Genomic DNA, 22,273 nt, shown 5'->3' with positions numbered 1-22,273 from the left:
CAGTGTTACTCTCATCTCGGTGCTTTTGGTTTTCTTTCATTAGTGTTGGGAGTTGAATCTAGGCATCTTGTGTGCAAAGTATATGCTCAACGCTTTGAACTATATTCTCAACCCTGACATGCTTTTAAAAAGTTTGTTGCAAATTTTAGCTGATTGGATACAGAAAGATTGAGTAAAATTCTGAGAAGGTTTTATTATAAGGAGCCTTTTTCTCTAAGTTTTCAAATTTTTAAGGAGAATGAATACTGTATATATTTCAAAATATAGTTTTAAACTGTTGGTTCTTCTGTTTAGATAAGCCATCTCAAAACTCAGAAAATGAACAAAATTCTGTTACCCTGGAAGTCCTGCTTGTGAAAGTTTGCCACAAAAAAAGAAAGGTAACATATAAAAGATGTTATTTGATTAAGTGGAAAAATTTTGTTGTGAAAATATGGGTTTTAGTTTTACACTTCTTTTCCCTTGATTGTGATAATTGGGGTTGCAGACACACTTTCACACTCAGCTGTGGCATGCAGTGCTATTTTAATTCTGATACTTACACATCTGCTTTATGGGGAGTCACACTCATTAGTTATAGTGTTTGAACTTTTTTTTTTTTGGTTTTTCGGGCCACACCCGTTGGCTCAGGGGTTACTCCTGGCTGTCTGCTCAGAAATAGCTCCTGGCAGGCACAGGGGACCATATGGGACACCGGGATTCGAACCAACCACCTTTGGTCCTGGATCGGCTGCTTGCAAGGTAAACGCCGCTGTGCTATCTCTCCGGCCCGGTGTTTGAACATTTTTATTTTTGGTGCTAACAGATGCAATGCACATTTAAATCACAGTAATTAACGCACTTGTGTCTGCAGACCATTAAATATCTCACATTATTATGACTCTGGGTCTTTAATAGAAATGCCTAGAGTACATACTATGTGTATGAAGAATAGTAAGAATTGAACTCTTGTCATCAGGCTTGCAAGACAGGCAGTTTTTGTCTGAACTATTTCTGGAATTCCTCTGGAGTAATTATTTTAATTGGATATTCATTATATGTTATATATTGTAACTTTAATACCTTTAAATTTATGATTGAATTATTAAACTGATAATCCAGGGCCCAGAGTGGTGGCGCTAGGCACCTGCCTTGCAAGGACGGACAGCAGTTCAATCCCCCGGAGTCCCATATGGTCCCCCCCCCAAGCCAGGAGTGATTTCTGAGTGCATAGCCACGAGTAACCCCTGAGCGTCTACGGGTATGGCCCAAAAACAAAATGTTTAAAAACTGATAATTCAGAATAATGTTCAGACTTCCGACGTTTTTGTTTATCTATGTCAGGCTTGATATATACAAAAAAACTTCATCCTTTAGGAGTCTGGTTATTAGAGAATAAGCTATCTTTCAGCATCTTAGGATAAATTTTGTTGCTTTTCTACCACTTTATGTCTTAGCTTATTATTTATATCCATTTTAATTTTAAATAAGAACTAAGAGGAGATAGCTTTTCCCAAAAGAATTGTATAATAATAAGCATATTTTAGTAGCTCTGTATAGAGCTCTCCTGCCCTATTTTAATTTTTTATTATACCCTATAGCAGGTACAAACAAGTTTATTTTCGATTGGTACAACATAAAGAAAGGTAAATGAAATGATCAAAATTTAGATCAATAAGTGTCAGTCAGTTCGTAATAATGATTCCAGAAGCTATATAGATATGGAGAAATTTGGTAGCTGGTGCTTAGTTAAGGTTTAATTATAGAGCTGGATAATTTCTGTTAGAGATTTTGTACTGCTGTGCCTTCAGGTGGAAAGAGGAATCTGCCTGCCCCCATTCCACACAGCTCCTGGAGTTGTTAGCTTGGATCAGTCTACCTGGAAGATTCAGTAGCCATCATTTTGTCTTGAGATAAGTTGTGCAGCTGAGCCATTTTATATAGAGGTTCTTTTTTTTTTTTTTTTTTTTTTGGTTTTTGGGCCACACCCGGTGACGCTTGGGGGTTACTCCTGGCTATGCGTTCGGAAGTCGCTCCTGGCTTGGGGGACCATATGGGACGCCGGGTGATCCAACCGCGGTCCGTCCTAGGCTAGCGCAGGCAAGGCAGGCACCTTACCTCCAGCGCCACCGCCCGGCCCCAATATAGAGGTTCTTAATTCTGAGGTTATTTCCAAGTCACAGTAGTGATACAAGACTTGAAAACTGACTACTGCGTAGAAGGAGTGGGTGGAATAAGGTAATAGATAGCAGTATCTGACAAAGTCTCTGGGAAAAATTGTTTTCCCAACTTAACCACACTATATGTTATGGGAGAAAAATTTAAAATTCTGGGCCCGGAGGGAGAGATAGCACAGCGGCGTTTGCCTTGCAAGCAGCTGATCCAGGACCAAAGGTGGTTGGTTCGAATCCCGGTCTCCCATATGGTCCCACGTGCCTGCCAGGAGCTTTTTTTTTTTTTGTGGATTTTTGGGTCACACCCGGCAGTGCTCAGGGGTTATTCCTGGCTCCAGGCTCAGAAATTGCTCCTGGCAGGCACGGGGGACCATATGGGATGCCGGGATTCGAACTGATGACCTCCTGCATGAAAGGCAAATGCCTTCCCTCCATGCTCTCTCTCCGGCCCCGCCAGGAGCTATTTCTGAGCAGACAGCCAGGAGTCACCCCTGAGCACTGCCGGGTGTGACCCAAAAAACAAAAAATTAAAATTCTGGGCCTAACACAACAGTATAGTGGGTAGAGCAGGGGTCTCAAACTCGCGACTCGGGCCATTTGCAGCCCTCCGTACAACATTTTGTGGTCCGCGGCCGGCCTTCAAATATCGAAGTATTCACGATTATTCGCTTACTGAATAATCGCAATAAAAATCGCATTAGTAATAAAAAAAAGCGCATTAAACATTTGCATACCCTGAGCAGTTCCATTCCGGGTATGCAAATGTTTACTGCGATTTTTTTTATTGTGAATATTCGGTAAGCGAATTCCCTTATGCGGCCCTGCCTCACCCTGACTTTGCCTCCTGCGGCCCCCAGGTAAATTGAGTTTGAAACCCCAGGGGTAGAGTATTTGCCTCACAGGAAGCCAACTCACTTTTGATTCCTGACATTTCATGGTCCTCTGAGCACTGCTGAATATGGCCCAAAAACCAATCCAAATCAAAACAATTCTTTAACTTGAATTATTGAGGTTAAATATGTGAATGTATATTTACCCTTTTTATATTTTAATGAATAGAATAGGCACAAATCTTTGCCTTGAAGGAGAGATACATACATAGACTATATATATTTCTCCAGTTGTTAATAATAGTCATTTCTGAATGTAAGGCTACTTGGCAGAGAAAACTATGATTTCTATAAAATAAGATTTTTAGTAGATTATTAAGATTCTATTTATTTTAGAATATGTAACCATAAAATTATGTATTATTTTATTAAAATATTTGCATCTTTTAGGTTTTTTTTTTTTTGTGATTTTTGGGTCACACCCGGCAGTGCTCAGGGGTTATTCCTGGCTCCATGCTCAGAAATTGCTCCTGGCAGGCACGGGGGACCATATGGGACGCCGGGATTCGAACCGATGACCTTCTGCATGAAAGGCAAACGCCTTACCTCCATGCTATCTCTCCGGCCCCTTAGTTTTTTATTACATTCTCTGAACATGATTTTTTTTTGTTTTTAGGCCACAACCAAAAACATTCAGTTTACTCCTGACTCTACTCATAAATTACTTCTGGCATGCCGGGAATCTTACCCTGGTCTGTTCCGGGTTGGCCCTGTGCAAGGCAAACACCCTACCACTGTGCTATTATGCTCCAGCCCCTCTCTGAGCTTAATTTTAATTATATAAATTTAGACCACTACTCATAGAATGAATAGTAATGTTTCTATTAACCAGTATATTTAAATGCATAGATGTCTTGTTTTCTTAAGTTTACACTGGGCTAATAACTTTATTTCTAATAGCTATAAGGCCATATTAGCATTATTAGCTATATATGATAGCTACAGATCTATGATAGCTATAAGTATGATGCTATAATTCTGTTAAAATAGAAAACGTATTGGAATGGATGAATTCACATGAGTTTTAAGGTCTTAAACGTTTTGTCATAATTAAAATAATAAAAATAAAAAAAAAAGATCTTAAACGTGGTTTTAGTTTCATATTTCTAATTTAAAATTAGGTTTATATGTTAGATATGCATTAGTAAATAGGAGTTAATCATCTTTTGTCTTTACAGGATGTAAGTTGTCCAATACGACAAGTTCCTACAGGTAAAAAGCAGGTGCCTTTGAATCCTGACCTCAATCAAACAAAACCCGGAAATTTCCCATCACTTGCAGTTTCCAGTAATGAATTTGAACCTAGTAACAGCCATATGGTGAAGTCGTACTCATTACTATTTAGAGTGACTCGCCCAGGAAGAAGAGAGTTTAATGGAATGATTAATGGAGAAACCAACGAAAATATTGGTAATTTTTTTTTGTTTGTTTTGTTTTTGTTTTTGGGCCACACCCGTTTGACACTCAGGGGTTACTCCTGGCTATGTGCTCAGAAATCGCCCCTGGCTTGGGGGGACCATATGGGACGCCGGGGGATTGAACCGAGGTCCGTTCCTTGGCTAGCACTTGTAAGGCAGACATCTTACCTCTAGCACCACCTTCCCAGCCCCAATATTGGTAATTTTTATTTTAATAATTTTACTAAATTTTGTCACATGAAATTAAGGTGGTCAATGAGAATGAGTAACTCAAGAACTAGAAATAGTGTGTGTGGGAATGTGGCCCAGCAGTAAAACATACCTTGTATGTTAACCTCTGGGTTTGAGCTCCAACATCACAGGAATAAAAAGTTATATGTATGATGGGGCCTGAGCGATAGCACAACAGTAGGGTGTTTGCCTTGGACGTGCCTGACCTGGGATGGACTCAGGTTTGATTCCCACCATCCCTTATAGTCCCCCAAGCCTAACAGGGGCAATTTCTGAGCTTAGAGCTAGGAGTAACCTCTGAGCGCTGTCAGATGTGGCCCCCCCAAAAAAAATTTTGTATGCTAGTAGCATAGTCTTTACTTGTACATCTTGAATGTCTGAGATAAGTTTAAGCTACATTGTCTTGGCTCTTAGACTGTAGATTTTTTTTTTTTACTATACTGGTACTTTATCTCTAAAATTTTCCTTGGCGGGTCGAAGCGTTAACACAACACCTTTCACGTGGTGACCTGGGACAGAACTGGGTTCAATTCATAACATCCCATATACCGAAGCTTGCTAGGAATGATTTCTGATTGCCAAGCCAGGAGTAACTCCTGAGCCCCACCAGGTGTGGCCCAAAACCAAAATAAAAAACATAAAGTTACCCTTGGTGAAAATTGCATTTTCTTTTCTTTTTTTTTTAAATGACTTTATTTTTGGTTTTTGGCCCACACCTGGCAGCATTCAGGGGTTACTCCTGGCTCTGTGCTCAGAAATCACTCCTGGCAGGCTCGGGGACCATATGGGATGCCAAGATTCAAACCACCATCCTTCTGTATGCAAGGCAAATGCCCTACCTCCAATGCTATCTCTGGACCCCGAGAAATATCTTTAAGTATTATGATTGCAAGCATGTTTTTAGTTGGGTTTCAGTCATAAAAAGTACACCCTCACCATCACAAGTGCAACACTGCAATATTCTCATCACCAATATCCCCCATCTCCCTACTCCCCCACCCCTGCCTGTATTCGAGACAGTTATTCTACTTCTCTGACTTAATATTATCATGATAGTTATTAATGTAGTTATTTGTCTAACTGCGCTCACATGTGATGAGCTTCATATCATGAGCCGGTCCTTCTAGTCCTAACTCCATTGTCTCTGGAAATTATTATAATAATGCTTTTTTGTTTGTTTGTTTTTGGTTTTCGTTTTTTGGGGCACATTGGTCAGCAGTCGGGTTACTACTGGCTCTATGCTCAGAAATAGCTTCTGGCTGGCTCGGGGGACCATATGGGATGCCAGGATCCGAACCACCGTCCTATACTCAGGGATCACTCTTGGTGGTCTTGTAGTATATGGGGATGTCAAGGATAGAACTTGGCTCATGTGCAAAGCAAACGCTCTCCCCATTTTTTTTTTTTTTTTGGTTTTTGGGCCACACCCGGCGGTGCTCAGGGGTTCTCCTGGCTGTCTGCTCAGAAATAGCTCCTGGCAGGCACTGGGGACCATATGGAACACCGGAATTCAAACCAACCACCTTTGGTCCTGGATCGGCTGCTTGCAAGGCAAACGCAGCTGTGCTACCTCTCCGGGCCCACGCTCTCCCCATTATAGTATTCTTTTGGCCCCAGGAGATACTAGTTTCATATACCAGGTTTTTGTATAAGCATTTATACTGAATGTTCTGTATATCAGGCTGGAATAAATATCTGAACTCTTGGGAGGGTTGAAAGACAGAAATATAATCAACAAACATACTATAGTGTTAATTGTGGTAGATTGGTGTTCCTACAAATATTTCTCTTGTCTAAGTCAGGTCAAGTGGGAGAACACATTCTTAGTTATATATAAAGTCTAATTTGATCTCCAATATAGAGTGGCCCTGTAGTCCTGTTGGGTATAACCCAAACTATTAGCCTTATATCAGAGTTTTTTTTTTTTTTTTTTTTTTTTTTTTGGTTTTTGGGCCACACCCTGTGACGCTCAGGGGTTACTCCTGGCTATGCGCTCAGAAGTTGCTCCTGGCTTCTTGGGGGACCATATGGGACGCCGGGGGATCGAACCGCGGTCCGTCCTAGGCTAGCGCAGGCAAGGCAGGCACCTTACCTCCAGCGCCACCGCCCGGCCCCCTTATATCAGAGTTTTGAGCATCACTGGAAATGGCCCTGTGCCTATAAATATCTCTGGGTGTAGCCTATATTTTAAAAAATTATTTTTGGGGGGCCGGGCGGTGGCGCTAAAGGTAAGGTGCCTTCCTTGCCTGCGCTAGCCTCAGACGAACTGTGGTTCGATCCCCCGGCGTCCCATATGGTCCCCCAAGCCAGGAGCAACTTCTGAGCGCATAGCCAGGAGTAACCCCTGAGCGTCACCGGGTGTGGCCCAAAAACCAAAAAAAAAAAAAAAAATTATTTTTGGGCCAGTATAGTGTATAAGGGCACTAGCCTAGCACACAGCCAAACCAGGTTCAACCTGTAGCACCCCGTATAGTAGCTTGAACACTGATAGGACAGATCCCTAAAGACAAATTCAGGGAACAGCCCTACGTACTGCTATGTGTACCAACCATCCAAAATAAGTAAAATTTGGGCCCGGAGAGATAGCACAGCGGTGTTTGCCTTGCAAGCAGCCGATCCAGGACCAAAGGTGGTTGGTTCGAATCCCGGTGTCCCATATGGTCCCCCGTGCCTGCCAGGAGCTATATCTGAGCAGACAGCCAGGAGTAACCCCTGAGCACTGCCGGGTGTGGCCCAAAAAATAAATATATAAATAAAAGCAATTACAAAGTAAGTAAAATTTAAACATTCATATGACAGTTCTCTCTGCATGAATTTTTTTTCCGAAAGTAGAACAGGCTAAAGTGATATTACAGCAGATAGGATATTTGCCATGCACGTCTGACTCAGGTTCAGTATTTAGTAACTCATATGGCCAGTCACTCAAGCGCTGAGCACTTCTAGATATAATTAAAAAAATAAAATAAAATCAGGGGCTAGAGAGATACCATAGAGGTAGAACATTTGCCTTGCATGCAGAAGGACGGTGGTTTGAATCCCAGCATCCTATATGGTCCCTCAGAGCCTGCCAAGAGAAATTTCTTGAGTGCAGAGCCAGGAGTAACCCCTGAGTGCTGCTGATTGTGACCCCCCCCCCCATATTTTTGGAGAGTAGTAGTAGAATGAATACCTCACACAAGGACCTAGGAAGCAAAATATATTAGAGATAGGGCCAGAGCGATAGCACAATAGTAGGGCGTTTGCCTTGCATGCAGCTGACTCTGGAGGGCACTTGGTTCGATCCCTAGAATCCCATGGTCCCCGAGCCCGGAGCGATTTCTGAGTAGATATCCAGAAGTAACCCCTGCGCATCACCGGTATGGTCCAAAAAAACAAAACACGCTCCTGGCAGACTCAGGAGACCATAGGGGACCATAGGGAATCGAACCCTAGTCTGTTCTGGGTCATCCACATACAAGGCAAACATCCTACCACTGTGCTATCTTTTGGCCCCTGTCAGAAACATTTCATTTAATTTACTTTTTATTTTGGATCATACCTGAATGCTCAGGTCTAATACCTGATTCTCCACTAAGGGATCATTCCTTTCTGTGCTCAGCACCATATGTAGTGCCTAGGATTAAAACTGGGTTGACCACATGGAAGGCAAGTACCCTACTCAATGTACTGTCACTCTGGACCTGAATTTACATTGTAGATATTCAATTAACATAGGTTCTGGGGATACAAAGATGACTAAAACGGGGACAGGAGTGATAGATAGCACAGCAGTATGATGTTTGCCTTGCATGCAGCCGACCCAGTTTCGTGTCCCATATGATCCACTTAGCCTGCCAGGTGCGATTTCTGATTGTAGAGTCAGGAGTAACTCGTGAGCACCACCGGTGTGACCCCAAAAACAAACAAAATGACTAAGACATGCAGTTAAATACATTGGGCTTGCATTGACAGAGTCTTAGTATAGTGGGTAATAACATTTACTTTCACAAGGCCAGCCCTGATTTGATCCCCAGCACCCTATATGATCCTTTAAGCTCCGTCAATGATTCCTGAATTCAAAGCCAGGAGTAAACAATGAGTGTTTCTGAGTGTGACCCAAAAACCAAAAAGTACATATATACCTAAGATAAAAAAAATTCACTGACTTGAAACTTAGATTGGAGATAGATTAAATACTCATAGGCTATAAAGAGAGCTCAGTGGGCTAGAAAATATGCCATTCTCATCCTCAGCACCATTCCTTTGCTGGAATTAGCCTCTGAGCATTGGCAAGTAGCTCAAAAAACTTGGAGGCAGGAGAAAAGATTGTGGGTGAAGAGAGTACAGAAAAGAACAATGCTTGCCTTGCTCTAAGTGGATCTAGATTTGTTTCCCAGCACTACCACTAGGAGTAATCCCTGAACACAGAGCCAATAGAAGTAAACCCCTGAACATTATCAGGTGTGTTTCCCTTCCCCACTCCAGAAAAATAGAATTGTAGTGAAATGATATTAAGAAAAGGAACAGGTTAAGCTGAGTGAGAAAGTACTTTGGATATAATAATTGTTGAGATTGGAAGTATCCTTTTTGAAGTTTTTGAAAGTAACTCTGAGAGCTGGAGCAATAGCAGAGCAGTTTGCCATGTGCTTGGCCAACCCTGGTTTGATACCTGTCATTCCATATAATCCCCCTAGCCTGCTAGGGAGTACTTTCTGAATGCAGAGCCAGGAGTAACACCTGAATGCCATTGGGTGTGACATTAAAACCAAACCAAAGGAAAAAAAAACTCTGAAATGAGGATTTCTTCTCTTCTGCATAGCCCCCCCCCAAAAAAAAAATCATTCTTAATAGAAATAAGTATTTGCAAAAATGAAGGATAACTATCAAAGAATACTCTAAAAGTAAGCATACATATGGCATACATGCACAAAAGTCTGAGTACTGGAGAAATAGTATAGCAGGCATGCTATTTGCTCAAACCAACATCCCCGACATCCCATATATCCCTGAGTCCCACCAGGACTGAGCATTGTCAGTCCTGGTACCAAAGCCAAGTTTGCATAGTGTACTGAAGCTTGTATTGTTTGCATACCATTTGGGATATATTTAGCATGATAAGGGATTATTATAAATATGGTATCTTATTTAGATATTTGATTCTAAATGTTTGTCAAATTCAGATGTCAATGAGGAGCTTCCAGCTAGAAGAAAACGAAATCGTGAAGATGGTGAAAAGACATTTGTTGCACAAATGACGGTGTTTGACAAAAACAGGTAATGGTGATTGATAAGAAAATATTTTATAATGTTCTCCAGGTATACATTTTTTGAATTGGTATTATTAGTGGAAAAATTATAAATTCTGACATTTTTTGTCATGTAGATATCAATAAATAGATTAGGAATTACTTTAGTTGCTCAGTTAAGGTTATTGGGCTAGAGAAATAGTGCAGGGGTTAAGGCACTTTTTGAGACCAACCCTGTTTAGAATCCCTGAAACCACACACTACCAGTGGTTATATAGTCCTGAGCCAAAGAACCAGAAACAGCTGCCTGAGTGTGTTCCAAAAACAAATAAATAAAAAAGAAGATTGTTTGAGGAGTCAGGGATACAGTATAGGGACAAAGCTCTTGCTGTGTATGCATCCAGTGCTTTTTTTTTTTTTTTTTTTTTTTTTGGTTTTTTGGTTTTTGGGGCCACTCCCGGCGGTGCTCAGGGGTTACTCCTGACTGCTCAGAAATGGCTCCTGGCAGGCACGGGGGACCATATGGGACACCAGGATTCGAACCAACCACCTTTGGTCCTGAATCGGTTGCTTGCAAGGCAAATGCGCTGTGCTATCTCTCCGGGCCCATCCAGTGCTTTTTTTGTTTGTTTGTTTCGTGGCCATTAGGGGTATCTGTAGTGACCTCCAAAGACTGTCAAGTGCGGGCCCAAATTCCTTACCTTTCCAGCAGAAAAAATAGTACAGTGAATAGTAGGGTACTTACCTTGCACATGACAACCAGTCACCCCAAACGGTCTCTGGATCCCCTTCAGGACTGGTCCCTGGGCACAGAACTAGGAGCGAGTCCTGAGCATTGCCAGATGTACCCCAAAAGCAAAAAAAAAAAAAAAAATCAAAATCAAAATAATTTTAGGATGCAAGTTTTATTTTTTGTTTTGTTTTGTTTTTGTTTTTGGGCCACACCCTGCGGTGCTCAGGGGTGACTCCTGGATGTCTGCTCAGAAATAGCTCCTGGCAGGCACGGGAGACCATATGGGACACCGGGATTCGAACCAACCACCTTTGGTCCTGGAATTGGCTGCTTGCAAGGCAAACGCCGCTGTGCTATCTCCCCGAGCCCAGATGCAAGTATTTTTTATGTGCCTTTTCTTTTCAAACACTTCTAGGTAGTGAGAAGGCAATAAAGTCCCAGCCTTAGTAAAGCTTAACTTAATGGAAGAAACACTACCGCCCCAAGGAATAAATTGTACAAGTAATGTCACAGTCCTGAGTGCTGTGAAGAAAAAGGATCTATGGTTATTGTTTTTTTTTTGGAGAAAAGCCTTTGATTGAAATGGGCCTGGTGTCAATCTTTATTTATTAAAAGGAGGAAAATTACATTTAACTATCATGTGTATGCATTGTACAGGGTATTATATAGCACATTGATTTATAATCATTTTTACAATTTAGTTTGAAATGAACCATCAGTGCCAATAAAATATAAATAGAAAATGCTTTTTTGTTTTGTTCATTTTTTTTTTTTTTTTTTTTTTTGGTCTTTCGTGCCACACCCGTTTGATGCTCAGGGGTTACTCCTGGCTGAGTGCTCAGAAATTGCCTCTGGCTTGGGGGGACCATATGGGACACCGTGAACTGCGGTCGTGATCTTTCCTTGGCTGGCGCTTGCAAGGCCAGACACCTTACCTCTAGCGCCACCTTGCAGGCCCGGAAAATGCTTTTCTATAAGGATGAGATGCATAATAAGTTTCAGGCTGCTCATTGGTAATGAATATAATTCACAAATAAGAGAAAGTTGCAAAAGCAACTAGTACATTTCTCTGCTTTGTAAAGTACAGGGCCAGAGATAATACAGAGGGTATGGCATTTGCAGTACTAAGAACATATCTTTTTTTTTTTTTTGACCAAAATGGATTACAAGTCTTTCACAGTAATTTTTTAGGTACATAGTTGTATTGAATCAGAGGCACTCCAACCACCAATGTTGTCCTCCTTCCATCCCTGTTCCCAGCATGCATCCCACATCCCCTTCCTTTACCACCCGGGTTGCTAGTATAAGTGGTCCCCTCTGTGTCTATCATGTCTTATCATTTTTTTATTTCTGCTTAATGTTCATACGATTGTCTGATCTTGGTACCCTCTGTTATTTCCCCCTCAATTTGTGAGGCGAGATAAGATGGTTCAAATTATGTGGTTCTGTTTGAAGAAAAGAAAAAAGGACAAAAATCACGCAAAAAATGGGAGGAGTCCTTCTAGAGACTAAAAATATCAATTTAATAGAAGAAAGGGAAAAAGGGAGAAATCTAACACAACACTAAAAAAATTAAAAACTCGAAAAGCACCACAGCAATAAAGATACCAACCACACAATAACCACAGTCCTAAAATAAAAAAACAAAACAAAGCTCACACATAAAAAGAAAACTCATGGGGAAAAAAAACAAGCAACAAACAACAACAATAGCAAAACTAAAAATAAAAGTTAATTTGTGCTTCTCTTTTTTTTTTTTCTTGCATAGGCACAGTAAATATTGGGGAAATTAGAAAGGGAATTTCCTTGGCCTAAGAGATACAGGGTTTCTCCGCTCTTGAAGTATACTGTCATGGGAATAACTACAGGCTCCATACATGTTCTTTTACTTTCCCCTTGGTCCTTTGGTGGTGTCTGGAAACTTTCCGCTCCATCGTGGATGAAAAAATCCTGCCTTTGTAGCTAGAGATATGGTATTTGCACAGGTCAAAGGTTGGAGCCTAGGATGAAGTCTTTCTTTATGGTTCTAGGAGTTCTAAAACATATCTTTTTTTGGTTTGTTTTTGTTTTTGGGTCACACCCAGCAGCACTCAGGGGTTACTTCTGGCTCCACACACAGAAATTGCTCCTGGCATGCTCGGGGGACCATATGGGATGCTGGGATTCAAACCACAGACCTTTTCAGAAGTTCCCACACTTCCTTGTCCTGTGACCTTGTTTGTAAGAGGAAAAAAGGAACTGGAAACGCATAGACAAACACACTCCCCATCCCTTATTTTAGTACCTCTCTTGGGTTGGTGTGACTTACTTTGGAAAACACTGGCTTAAATCAATACAACTGTTCCTGGAAACAAAACAAATAACACACACATACACATACACACTACACACACGCCATCCTCATTTTAGTATCTTTCTTGGGGTCCTATAACTTAATTTGGGAAACACTGGTTTAAATGAGTACAAATGTTCCTAGAAACAAACACAGCCACACCCTACCCAACCTCATTTAGTACTTCTTTTTGGGGTGATATAACTTAATTTGGGAAACACTGGTTTAAATGAATACAAATGTTCTGGAGAGTGATTATGTCTGTGGGACAAGCAATTGGGCTGTGGCCTGTTTTGTTTATGTTAGAAAATGTTCTGCCAACATAAGACATTTTGTCCTTCTATCTTATGTATATTAAGATATTCCTTATAAGTTTATAAGATACTCCTTTTAAGAAATGTACAGATTTTTATTTTAAAGTAAATAGATTATATTTGGAGGTACTGAGGGAAGGGGAGGAAGAAGATAAGAAGAGAGTATTTAGTAATATGATCAAAAGTGATTGCAGACTTCTTCAAAGACAGAAAGAGCACTAACAGCCTACCATGAAAGTAGGAAAGTGCACATCCTAAGAGGAAAGGTTCAGGCAATATGTGCTTAGGTAACCTGTACCCAGGCAGCACAGGGTAAATTATTCAGCTTTTTAATGAAAATAGTTCCAGCAAAGGATTAATTTTAGTTTACATAGGAAAATTTCAAACCTCTAACAAAATAGATAAAATAATACAGATAATACCTTTAGAATTATACCTAGATTTATCAGTTGACAAATAATAATAATTTTGCCTATTTTTTGAGGGGGATTTGGTTTTTTGGGTCACACTCGCAAGTGCTCAGGGATTCCTCCTGGTTATACGCTCTAAAATCACTCCCGGCAGGCTCGGGGGACGATATGGGATACTGGGATTCAAACCACTATCCTTCTGTATGCAAGACAAACTTTATACCTCAATGTTATCTCTCTGGCCCCTATTTTTGCTTCATTTTTATGTATTTTATTTTTGTGCTGAAGTACTTCAATTTAAATATTATGTGTATAATAATTCATCAAAAAATTGAATTGGTTTTCTCCTATAAAATAGAATATTTCTCTCCATAACCACACATACCTTTATCCTAAGAAAATTTAATACAGCAAATATATTTTTTCCTTATTGATTTCAGTAATGTCCTTTGTTTCCCCCTCTTCCACAATTAAAAATCAAAATAGGGCCCAGAGAGATAGCACAGTGGCGTTTGCCTTGCAAGCAGCCGATCCAGGACCAAAGGTGGTTGGTTCGAATCCCAGTGTCCCATATGGTCCCCTTTGCCTGCCAGGAGCTATTTCTGAGCAGACAGCCAGGAGTAACCCCTGAGCACCGCCGGGTGTGACCCAAAAACCAAAAAAAAAAAAAAAGATTTTTTGGGGGGGCTAAAAAAAAAGATTTTGGGGGCTGGCAGGTGGCGCTAGATGTAAGGTGTCTGCCTTGCGAGCGCTAGCCAAAAGATTTTGGGGCCTGAGCGATAGCATAGCCGTAGGGTGTTGGCTTTGCACGCAACCAATCCAGGACAGACGATGGTTCGAATACTGATATCCCATATGGTCCCCTGTGCCTGACCCAAACCCCCTTCCCCCGCAAAAAATCAAAAGGTGTTTTTTTGTTTTTTTTTTGTTTTTTTTTTTTTTTATCAAATTGTTATTTAAGTATATATTCTAGGGGCCGGGCGGTGGCGCTGGAGGTAAGGTACCTGCCTTGCCTGCGCTAGCCTAGGACGGACTGCGGTTCGATCCCCGGCATCCCATATGGTCCCCCCAAGAAGCCAGGAGCAACTTCTGAGCGCATAGCCAGGAGTAACCCCTGAGCGTCACAGGGTGTGGCCCAAAAACCAAAAAAAAAAAAAAAAAGTATATATTCTAGTTGAATTAGAAATAGCTCTTAGACTTTCATTTGTTCTGCCTTTTAGTGACTTTTCTGAGATTATGAGATAAGGCAGGGTCTTTTGCATGTCAGGCTTGTTGTGCTCTACCACTGAGCCACATCCCGAGCATTGCCTTATGAATCTTTAAATTTTCTTTTTTTTGGGGGGGGTGGATAGGTGATTTGGCCACACCTGCTGGCACTCAGGACCTATTTCTGACTGCTCAGGAGTGACTCTGGCAGTGCTTGGGGATTTGAGCCTGGGTTGTCAGTATTCAAGGCAAGTGCCTGACCTCCTGTGCTATATTTCTGGACCCCTTTGAAAATTCTTATTTTCTTTTTCTTTTTCTTTTTTTTTAATTTGGTTTTTGGTCCATACTTGGTGGCACTCAGGGATTACTCCTGGCTCTGTGCTCAGAAATTGCTTTTGGCACAATTGGGGACCTTATCAGATGCCTGGGATCAAACTCAGGTCTGTCTCAGTTGGTTGTATGCAAAGCAAATGCCTTACCGCTGTGCTATCATTCGAGCCCCTAAAATTCTTTTTTGTTTGTTTTTTACACCCAACAACACTCAGGAGTTACTTCTAGCTCTTCACTCAGAAATTGCTCTTAGCAGGCACAAGTATGCCGGTTTTCAAACCACCCTCCCTCCTGGATCGGCTGCTTGTAAGGCAAATGCCCGCCGCTGTGCTAGCTCTCCGACCCCAGCCCCTAATATTCTTACTTTGAAAAAAAATTTATTTACATTGGGGAACTAGGGGCCATACTTTGAGTCAAACTTGGCAGTGTTCAGGAGACCGTAGTACTAGGGATTAAATTGGATTTGGCTTCATACAAAGCAAACACCTTTAACCTTATATTAACTGTTAACTCTGTTTTTCCCCTTCTTCCCCTTTCTTTGATGTGTGTTTTGGTCCACAAGTGGCTGTGCTCAGGGCTTATTTATGGCTTTGTGCTCTGTCATCACTCTTTGTGGACTCCAGGACCATATGGGGTGCCAGTGCTCAAATATGGGTTGGCTATGTGGAAGGCAAGTCACTGGACTCTAGCCCTTTTAAAAGTAGTACAGAGTGGGACTGAGAGCACAGCGACTTTTGCCTTGCAAGCAGCCGACCCAGGACCTAAGGTGGTTGGTTTGAATCTCAGCGTCCCATATGGTTCTCCGTGCCTGCCAGGAGCTATTTCTGAGCACATAGCCAGGAGTAACCCCTGAGCACCGCCGGGTGTGGCCCAAAAACAAAAACAGAAAAGGGCTGGAGAGATAGCATGGAAGTAGGAGTTTGCCTTGCATGCCGAAGGACAGTGGTTTGAATCTTGGCATCCCATATGGTCCCTCCAAGCCTGCCATTAGTGATTTCTGAGCGTAGAGCCAGGAGTAACCTCTGAGCCCTGCTGGGTGTGACCCAAAAACCAAATATATATATTGTAAAATAAAAATACAGGGCACCAGAGAGATAGCATGGATGTAAAAAACAAACACACACATAGCTAGGGAGATGACTCAAGGATTGGAGTGCATTGTTTGCTTGAGGGAGCCATGAATTCAATTAGAATCACTGCATAATCATCAGATAATGGCCACCAAGTACCTAGTTTGGACTTGTGCCTGAGCACTAATGGTTGCAGTACAAAAAAATTTTTTAAAGCTGTTTTGCAAGATGACACTGTTGAACTACTGTAACTTTCCCTATAAATAAATAGGCTTTTGGGGGAGGCATGAATACAGATCGCTGAAATGGAATGGATGTACTTCATATGCATATGGTATTGGTTTGATCACTTGATTGAAGTGTTATTCCTATTTCTCTTCTGTAGCGATTGCATTTTTTCCCCTTTAATTGACTTAATTATGTTCTATTATACATGAAACTGGGTAACTGGCCATCCATTAGTAAACATATATGAGATCTAATGATTAGGTACTGGAACCCTGCAGTGCTAGGTATCTCAAAAACCTTTTTAGTTTTTGATGGGGAATTGATTATGGATCATCTGGCAGCACTGAGATTACAATGATCCCACCTGTACTCTAGTATGCAAAGTATGTGGTCTACTCCTTTGTTCAATCTCCCTAGTCATCCAAAAAACTTTGGCGAGGGGCATGCATGAGAATATCAAGGCCTACTCCTGACTCTGAGCTCAATGATCACTACTGGCAAAGCTGGGAGACCATATGGTGCATTAATGAACAAATTTGTACCAGTTCTGTAGTTGTCTAGATAGCTTTTTGTCCTTTTAGCATTCATTCTTGAGTGGTGTTTGAATAAATTACCTTTTTTTGGGGGGCCACACCCAGTAATGCTCAGGTGTTACTCCTGGCTCTGCACTCAGAAATCACTCATGGCAGGCTTGGGGGACCCTATAGGATGCTGGATATTTTTTCTTTTTCTTTCTTTCTTTCTTTCTTTTTTTTTTTTTTTTTTTTTTTTGGTTGTTTTTGGGTCACACCCGCCAGTGCTCAGGGGTTATTCCTGGCTCCAGGCTCAGAAATTGCTCCTGGCAGGCACGGGGGGACCATATGGGACCCTGGGATTCGAACCGATGACCTCCTGTATGAAAGGCAAACACCTTACCTCCATGCTATCTCTCTGGCCCCTGCTGGGGATTATTCTTGACTCTGCATTCAGGAAATATTCTTGTCAGTGCTTGAAGGACCACTGAGATGCCAGAGTTTGATTCTAGGTTAGCTCCATCCAAGGCAAATGTGCGTGCTATATATCCACTATGCAATCTCTCCAGCCCCCTTTATTTACTTATCTTTCTGGAATAGTTCAAGTTTCCAGGCTTAATCTCTTGCTGTCTGTGTTTTGGAATTGACCATTTCATTAAGGATATAGGTTCCTTTTAGTAAAGAAAATGTATTTGTAAGCCAAGATCTGGGTGTTAGATATGTGAACATTTTTTTTCATAATCTGAGACAGGGTCGAAGTCTACTTAATCAAAATTGGGATTCAAAATTAATTCAAAATCTACTTAATCAAAATTGGGACCTACCTGTGGTAGGGTGCTTGCTTTGTAAGTGGCTGAGCTGGGTTCAACCTCTGAACCCAATATGGCTCCCTTAGCGCACTGCAAGGAATGATTCCTAAGTAAAGAGTCAGGAATAACTCTATTGCATTGCTGGTTTTGGCCCCTGCCGTCCCACCCAAAATAAATTGATTAGCTAGCCAGAAAGACGATATAGTGGATAATGCACTACTGGGTGTGGGCAGATAAGAAAAATGCCATAGCTGACTAGATGAATGTCAGGGTATAATAAATGTTTATAAAATGTATTTTAACATATACATATATAATTCTTCATTGTTGTTTTTTTTTATGCCACATTCAATATGTTTAGGACTTGCTACTGGTTCTGCACGTAGGGATCACTCCCAGCATTTTTGGGAAAATACTGTGTTCCAGGGATTGAACCCTGATTGGAGATGTCATAGACAAGCACCCTACCCATTCACTCTACTGCTCATCCAGCCCTTGTGTATGATAGCCCAGAGGTAGGGCATTTGTAAGCAGCTGACCCAGGATGGACCCAGGATCTATTTCTGAGCCCAGAGCCAGAAAAATTTACTGAGCGTCGTGGGGTGTGGCCCACAAAAGCTCAGAAACTATAAGTAAAATGTTTTCATTGGGGCCGGAACTGTGGTGCAAACGGTAAGGCGTCTGCCTTGCTCTCAATAGCCTAGGATGGACTACGGTTCGATCTCCTGGCATTTTATATGATCTCCATAGCAAGGAGTAAACCCTGAGTGTCACTGAGTGTGGCCCAAACCCCCCCCCCCAAATATATATAGTTTTGTTTTTTTTTTTTCATGTAACAATACACTTAGGGCCAGGAAAATAGTTCATAGGACCAGAGCTCATGTTTTGTTTATAGGAGGCCCACTCTGAGTACTGCCTGTGATTGCACAAAACAAAACAAAACATTTACATTGAGATGCCTTTTTTTTTTTTTTTTTCAATTTGGGTAAAAATTTAAAAAGCAACAACTTGGGACTGGAGTGATAGCACAGTGGTAGGGCATTTGCCTTATACTTAGCTGACCTAGGATGGACCTGGATTCTGTATGGTCCCTGAGCCTTTCAGGAGCAATTTCTGAGTACAGAACCAGAAGTAACTCCTGAACACCTCTAGGTGTGGCCCAAAAACCAAAATAAAATAAAATAAATAATAACTTGATAAAGCCCTGTTTAAACTTAATTTAGAAATTTAGAATATATTATTTATTCAAGTGAATAAAACTTGCTTTATTTTTTAGGGGTCACAGCCATTTGTGCTTGCCCTCACCCAAAATTTGCTTTTATTTATTTTTTGATCCATACCTGTCAGGGCTCAGAGAATCATATATGGTACTGTGGATCAAAAATGACTCAACTACATGTAAGGCAAGTAGTATCCTGCCCCTTGTACTATTTCTGGCTCCTTGAATTTTGATACTAAAAATTGAAATTTAGGAGCTGGCGATGGGGGCCGGCGAGGTGGCGCTATAGGTAAGGTGTCTGTCTGCCTTGCAAGCGCTAGCCAAGGAAGGACCGCGGTTTGATCCCCTGGTGTCCCATATGGTCCTCCCAAGCCAGGGGCAATTTCTGAGCACTTAGTCAGGAGTAACCCCTGAGCATCAAACGGGTGTGGCCCAAAAAACCAAAAAAAGAAAAAGAAAAAGGAGCCGGCAAGGTGGCGCTAGAGGTATGGTGTCTGCCTTGCAAGCGCTAGCCAAGGAAGGACCGCGGTTCGATCCCCTGGCATCCCATATGGTCCCCCCAAGCTAGGGGCAATTTCTGAGCACTTAGCCAGGAGTAACCCCTCAGCATCAAACGTGTGTGACCGGAAAAACCAAAAAAAATTGAAATTTAGGGGCCAGAGAGATAGCATGAAGGTAAGGCATTTGCCTTGCATGCAGAAGGAGTGGTTCGAATCCCAGCATCCCATATGGTCCCCCAAGCCTGCCAGGAGCGATTTCTGAGTCTAGAGTCAGGAGTAACTCCTGAGCGCTACTGGATGTGACCCAAAAACCAAAAAAAAAAAAAAAAAAAAAAAGGAATTGAAGTTTAGGGGAGCAGACTAGTACAGTTGCCTTACACATACATAACTGGCTTGAATATGATTTCCAGCTCTCGGAGTACCACTTGTGAGGACCCTTAAACATAGAACATTGCTGGGTGTGGCTTTAGCTCCCATTACTAACAAGAATTTTAAAATACAATTGTTTATGTATTATTCAAATGATAGCATTAAGACAATTTTGGGGGGGGGTGGGCCACACCCAGCGGTGCTCAGGGTTTACTCCTGGCTATCTATTCAGAAATAGCTCCTGGCAGGCACGGGGAACCATATGGGACACCGGGATTCGAACCACCACCTTTGGTCCTGGATCGGCTGCTTGCAAGGCAAACGCCGCTGTGCTCTCTCCGGGCCCAAAACAAAAATTTTAATGCCTTGCCAATGGCCATCTCAGGTTCTATCCCCAGCTTACAGTATGGTACCTCAAGTCCTGCCAGAAGTGATTTCTAAGCAGAGCCAGGAGTAATGCCTGGGTTCTGCTAGGTGTGGCCCCAAAACAAAAACAATTAAGTCTCAATCTTAGTGTCTAGCAATAGCATGTGGTTAGGGCATTAGTTTGCTTTGCATATGGCCGACCTGGGTTAGAGCCCCAGCATCCCATATGATTCCTCGAGCCTGCCAGGAGTAATCCTTGAGCACTACACCCCCCAAAAAAAGAAAAGAAAAAAAGGATTAAAGGAATCATGTATATAGTACTTAAATAATGCATGTAGGAGGCCAGAATTTGTGTATGTGTTTGTGTTTGCTTTTGGGCCAAACCTTGCAGCACTCAGGTTGCTTCTGACTGCACTCAGAAATCACTTCGGCAGGCTCAGCGGACCATATGGGATGGAATTGAACCCGGGTCAGTTCTGGGTCAGGGTCAGCTGCATGCAAGGCAGGTGTCCTTTCCATTGTGCTATTGCTCTAGCCCAGGAAGCCAGAATTTTATCCTTAGAACCACATGGTCTCTTGATCACCAAATCAGGAATTCACCCTAGTACCACTTGCTGTGGACTCTTTCTAAACTCCCACAAAATAGGGAAAATAATATCTATATATGCATACCACTTATATAATGTAAATAGTACTGGGAGTATAATTTATTCTCTCTCTTTTTTATTACTTCATGAATTGTTCATTTAGCCACTTGTGCCAGAACTTCTCAGGATCTTGAATTTCTCAGTCTTAAGTGTAATTGTTTGTTTTGGTTTTGGTTTTTTTGTTTTTGTTTTTGTTTTTTGTTTTTGGGCCACACCCGGCGGTGCTCAGGGGTTACTCCTGGCTGTCTGCTCAGAAATAGCTCCTGGCAGGCACGGGGGACCATATGGGGCACCGGGATTCGAACCAACCACCATTGGTCTTGGATCGGCTGCTTGCAAGGCAAATGCCGCCGGGCCCGTAATTGTTTGTTAATTAATATAAAAGTCAACCAATTTTAGTTCAAACTTTTTGTTTTGTTTTTGTTTGGCGCCTATACCAAGCGGTGCTTAAGGCTTATTCCTGGGTCTGTGTTCAGGGATCTTTCCTGGCCAGTTCTGGGGGCCATATGGGGTGCTGAGGATTGAACCCAGGTTGGCTGCTTGCAAGGCAAGTGCTCTACCCATTGTGCTATTGGTCCAGCCCCTTAGTCCAGATATTTATAATAGTTAAAACAGATAGTGGGGGGCGGGCGGTGGCGCTAGAGGTAAGGTGCCTGCCTTGCCTGCGCTATCCTTGGACGGACCGCGGTTCGATCCCCCGGCGTCCCATATGGTCCCCCAAGCCAGGAGCGACTTCTGAGCGCATAGCCAGGAGTAACCCCTGAGCGTCATCGGGTGTGGACCAAAAACCAAAAAAAAAAAAAAAGATAGTGGACAAGAGAGCTGGTTCAGAGTGCTAGAGCACTTGCTTTCCTAGGCTGTAACCTGGGTTTTATATCAAGCACCACTAGGAGTAGCCCCAGTATTATGAGATATGGCCTAAAACAAATATTATTACTGTTATTATTTTGTTTTGTTTTGAGCCACACGGAGTGACTCAGGGTTACTCCTGGCTCTGTGCTCAGAAATCACTCCAGGTTTGGGGGACCACATAGGACACCAGGGATAGAACCCAGTTTTGTCCTGGGATCAGCTTCGTGCAAAGCAAACGCCCTACCGCTGTGCTATCTTTCTGGCCCTCAAAAATTGTCACTCCCTTTTTTAATGGGACTGGAGATAGTTGACTTAAATGTGATCAGCTGCAGTTTGATCCCTACATATGGTCCCCTGAGCATCTACACACACACACACACAATTTATTATTAATAGTGGTTCCCTAAGGTGACTGTAGTGACATTTGTCGCTCCATTTTGGGGGGGGGGTCACCCGGCG

The 22,273-nt window shown here is 42.0% G+C and overlaps 1 protein-coding gene across 1 annotated transcript in view; it reads left to right on the top strand.

The window, feature by feature from the left end:
- Nucleotides 1-22,273, top strand: part of SUZ12 (SUZ12 polycomb repressive complex 2 subunit) — a 73,935-nt gene that overhangs the window by 29,546 nt on the left and 22,116 nt on the right. Inside the window, exons 6-8 of the mRNA XM_049771526.1 lie at nt 295-380; nt 4,222-4,453; nt 9,852-9,945. Of these exons, the coding sequence (XP_049627483.1) occupies nt 295-380; nt 4,222-4,453; nt 9,852-9,945 (412 nt within the window). The remainder of the gene's footprint in view (nt 1-294; nt 381-4,221; nt 4,454-9,851; nt 9,946-22,273) is intronic.

The sequence above is a fragment of the Suncus etruscus genome, chromosome 1, assembly GCF_024139225.1.
Source record: "Suncus etruscus isolate mSunEtr1 chromosome 1, mSunEtr1.pri.cur, whole genome shotgun sequence".
Lineage (NCBI taxonomy): Eukaryota > Metazoa > Chordata > Mammalia > Eulipotyphla > Soricidae > Suncus > Suncus etruscus.
Note: the sequence above shows the minus strand (reverse complement) of the source record. Positions and strands in the feature narration are given on the sequence as shown.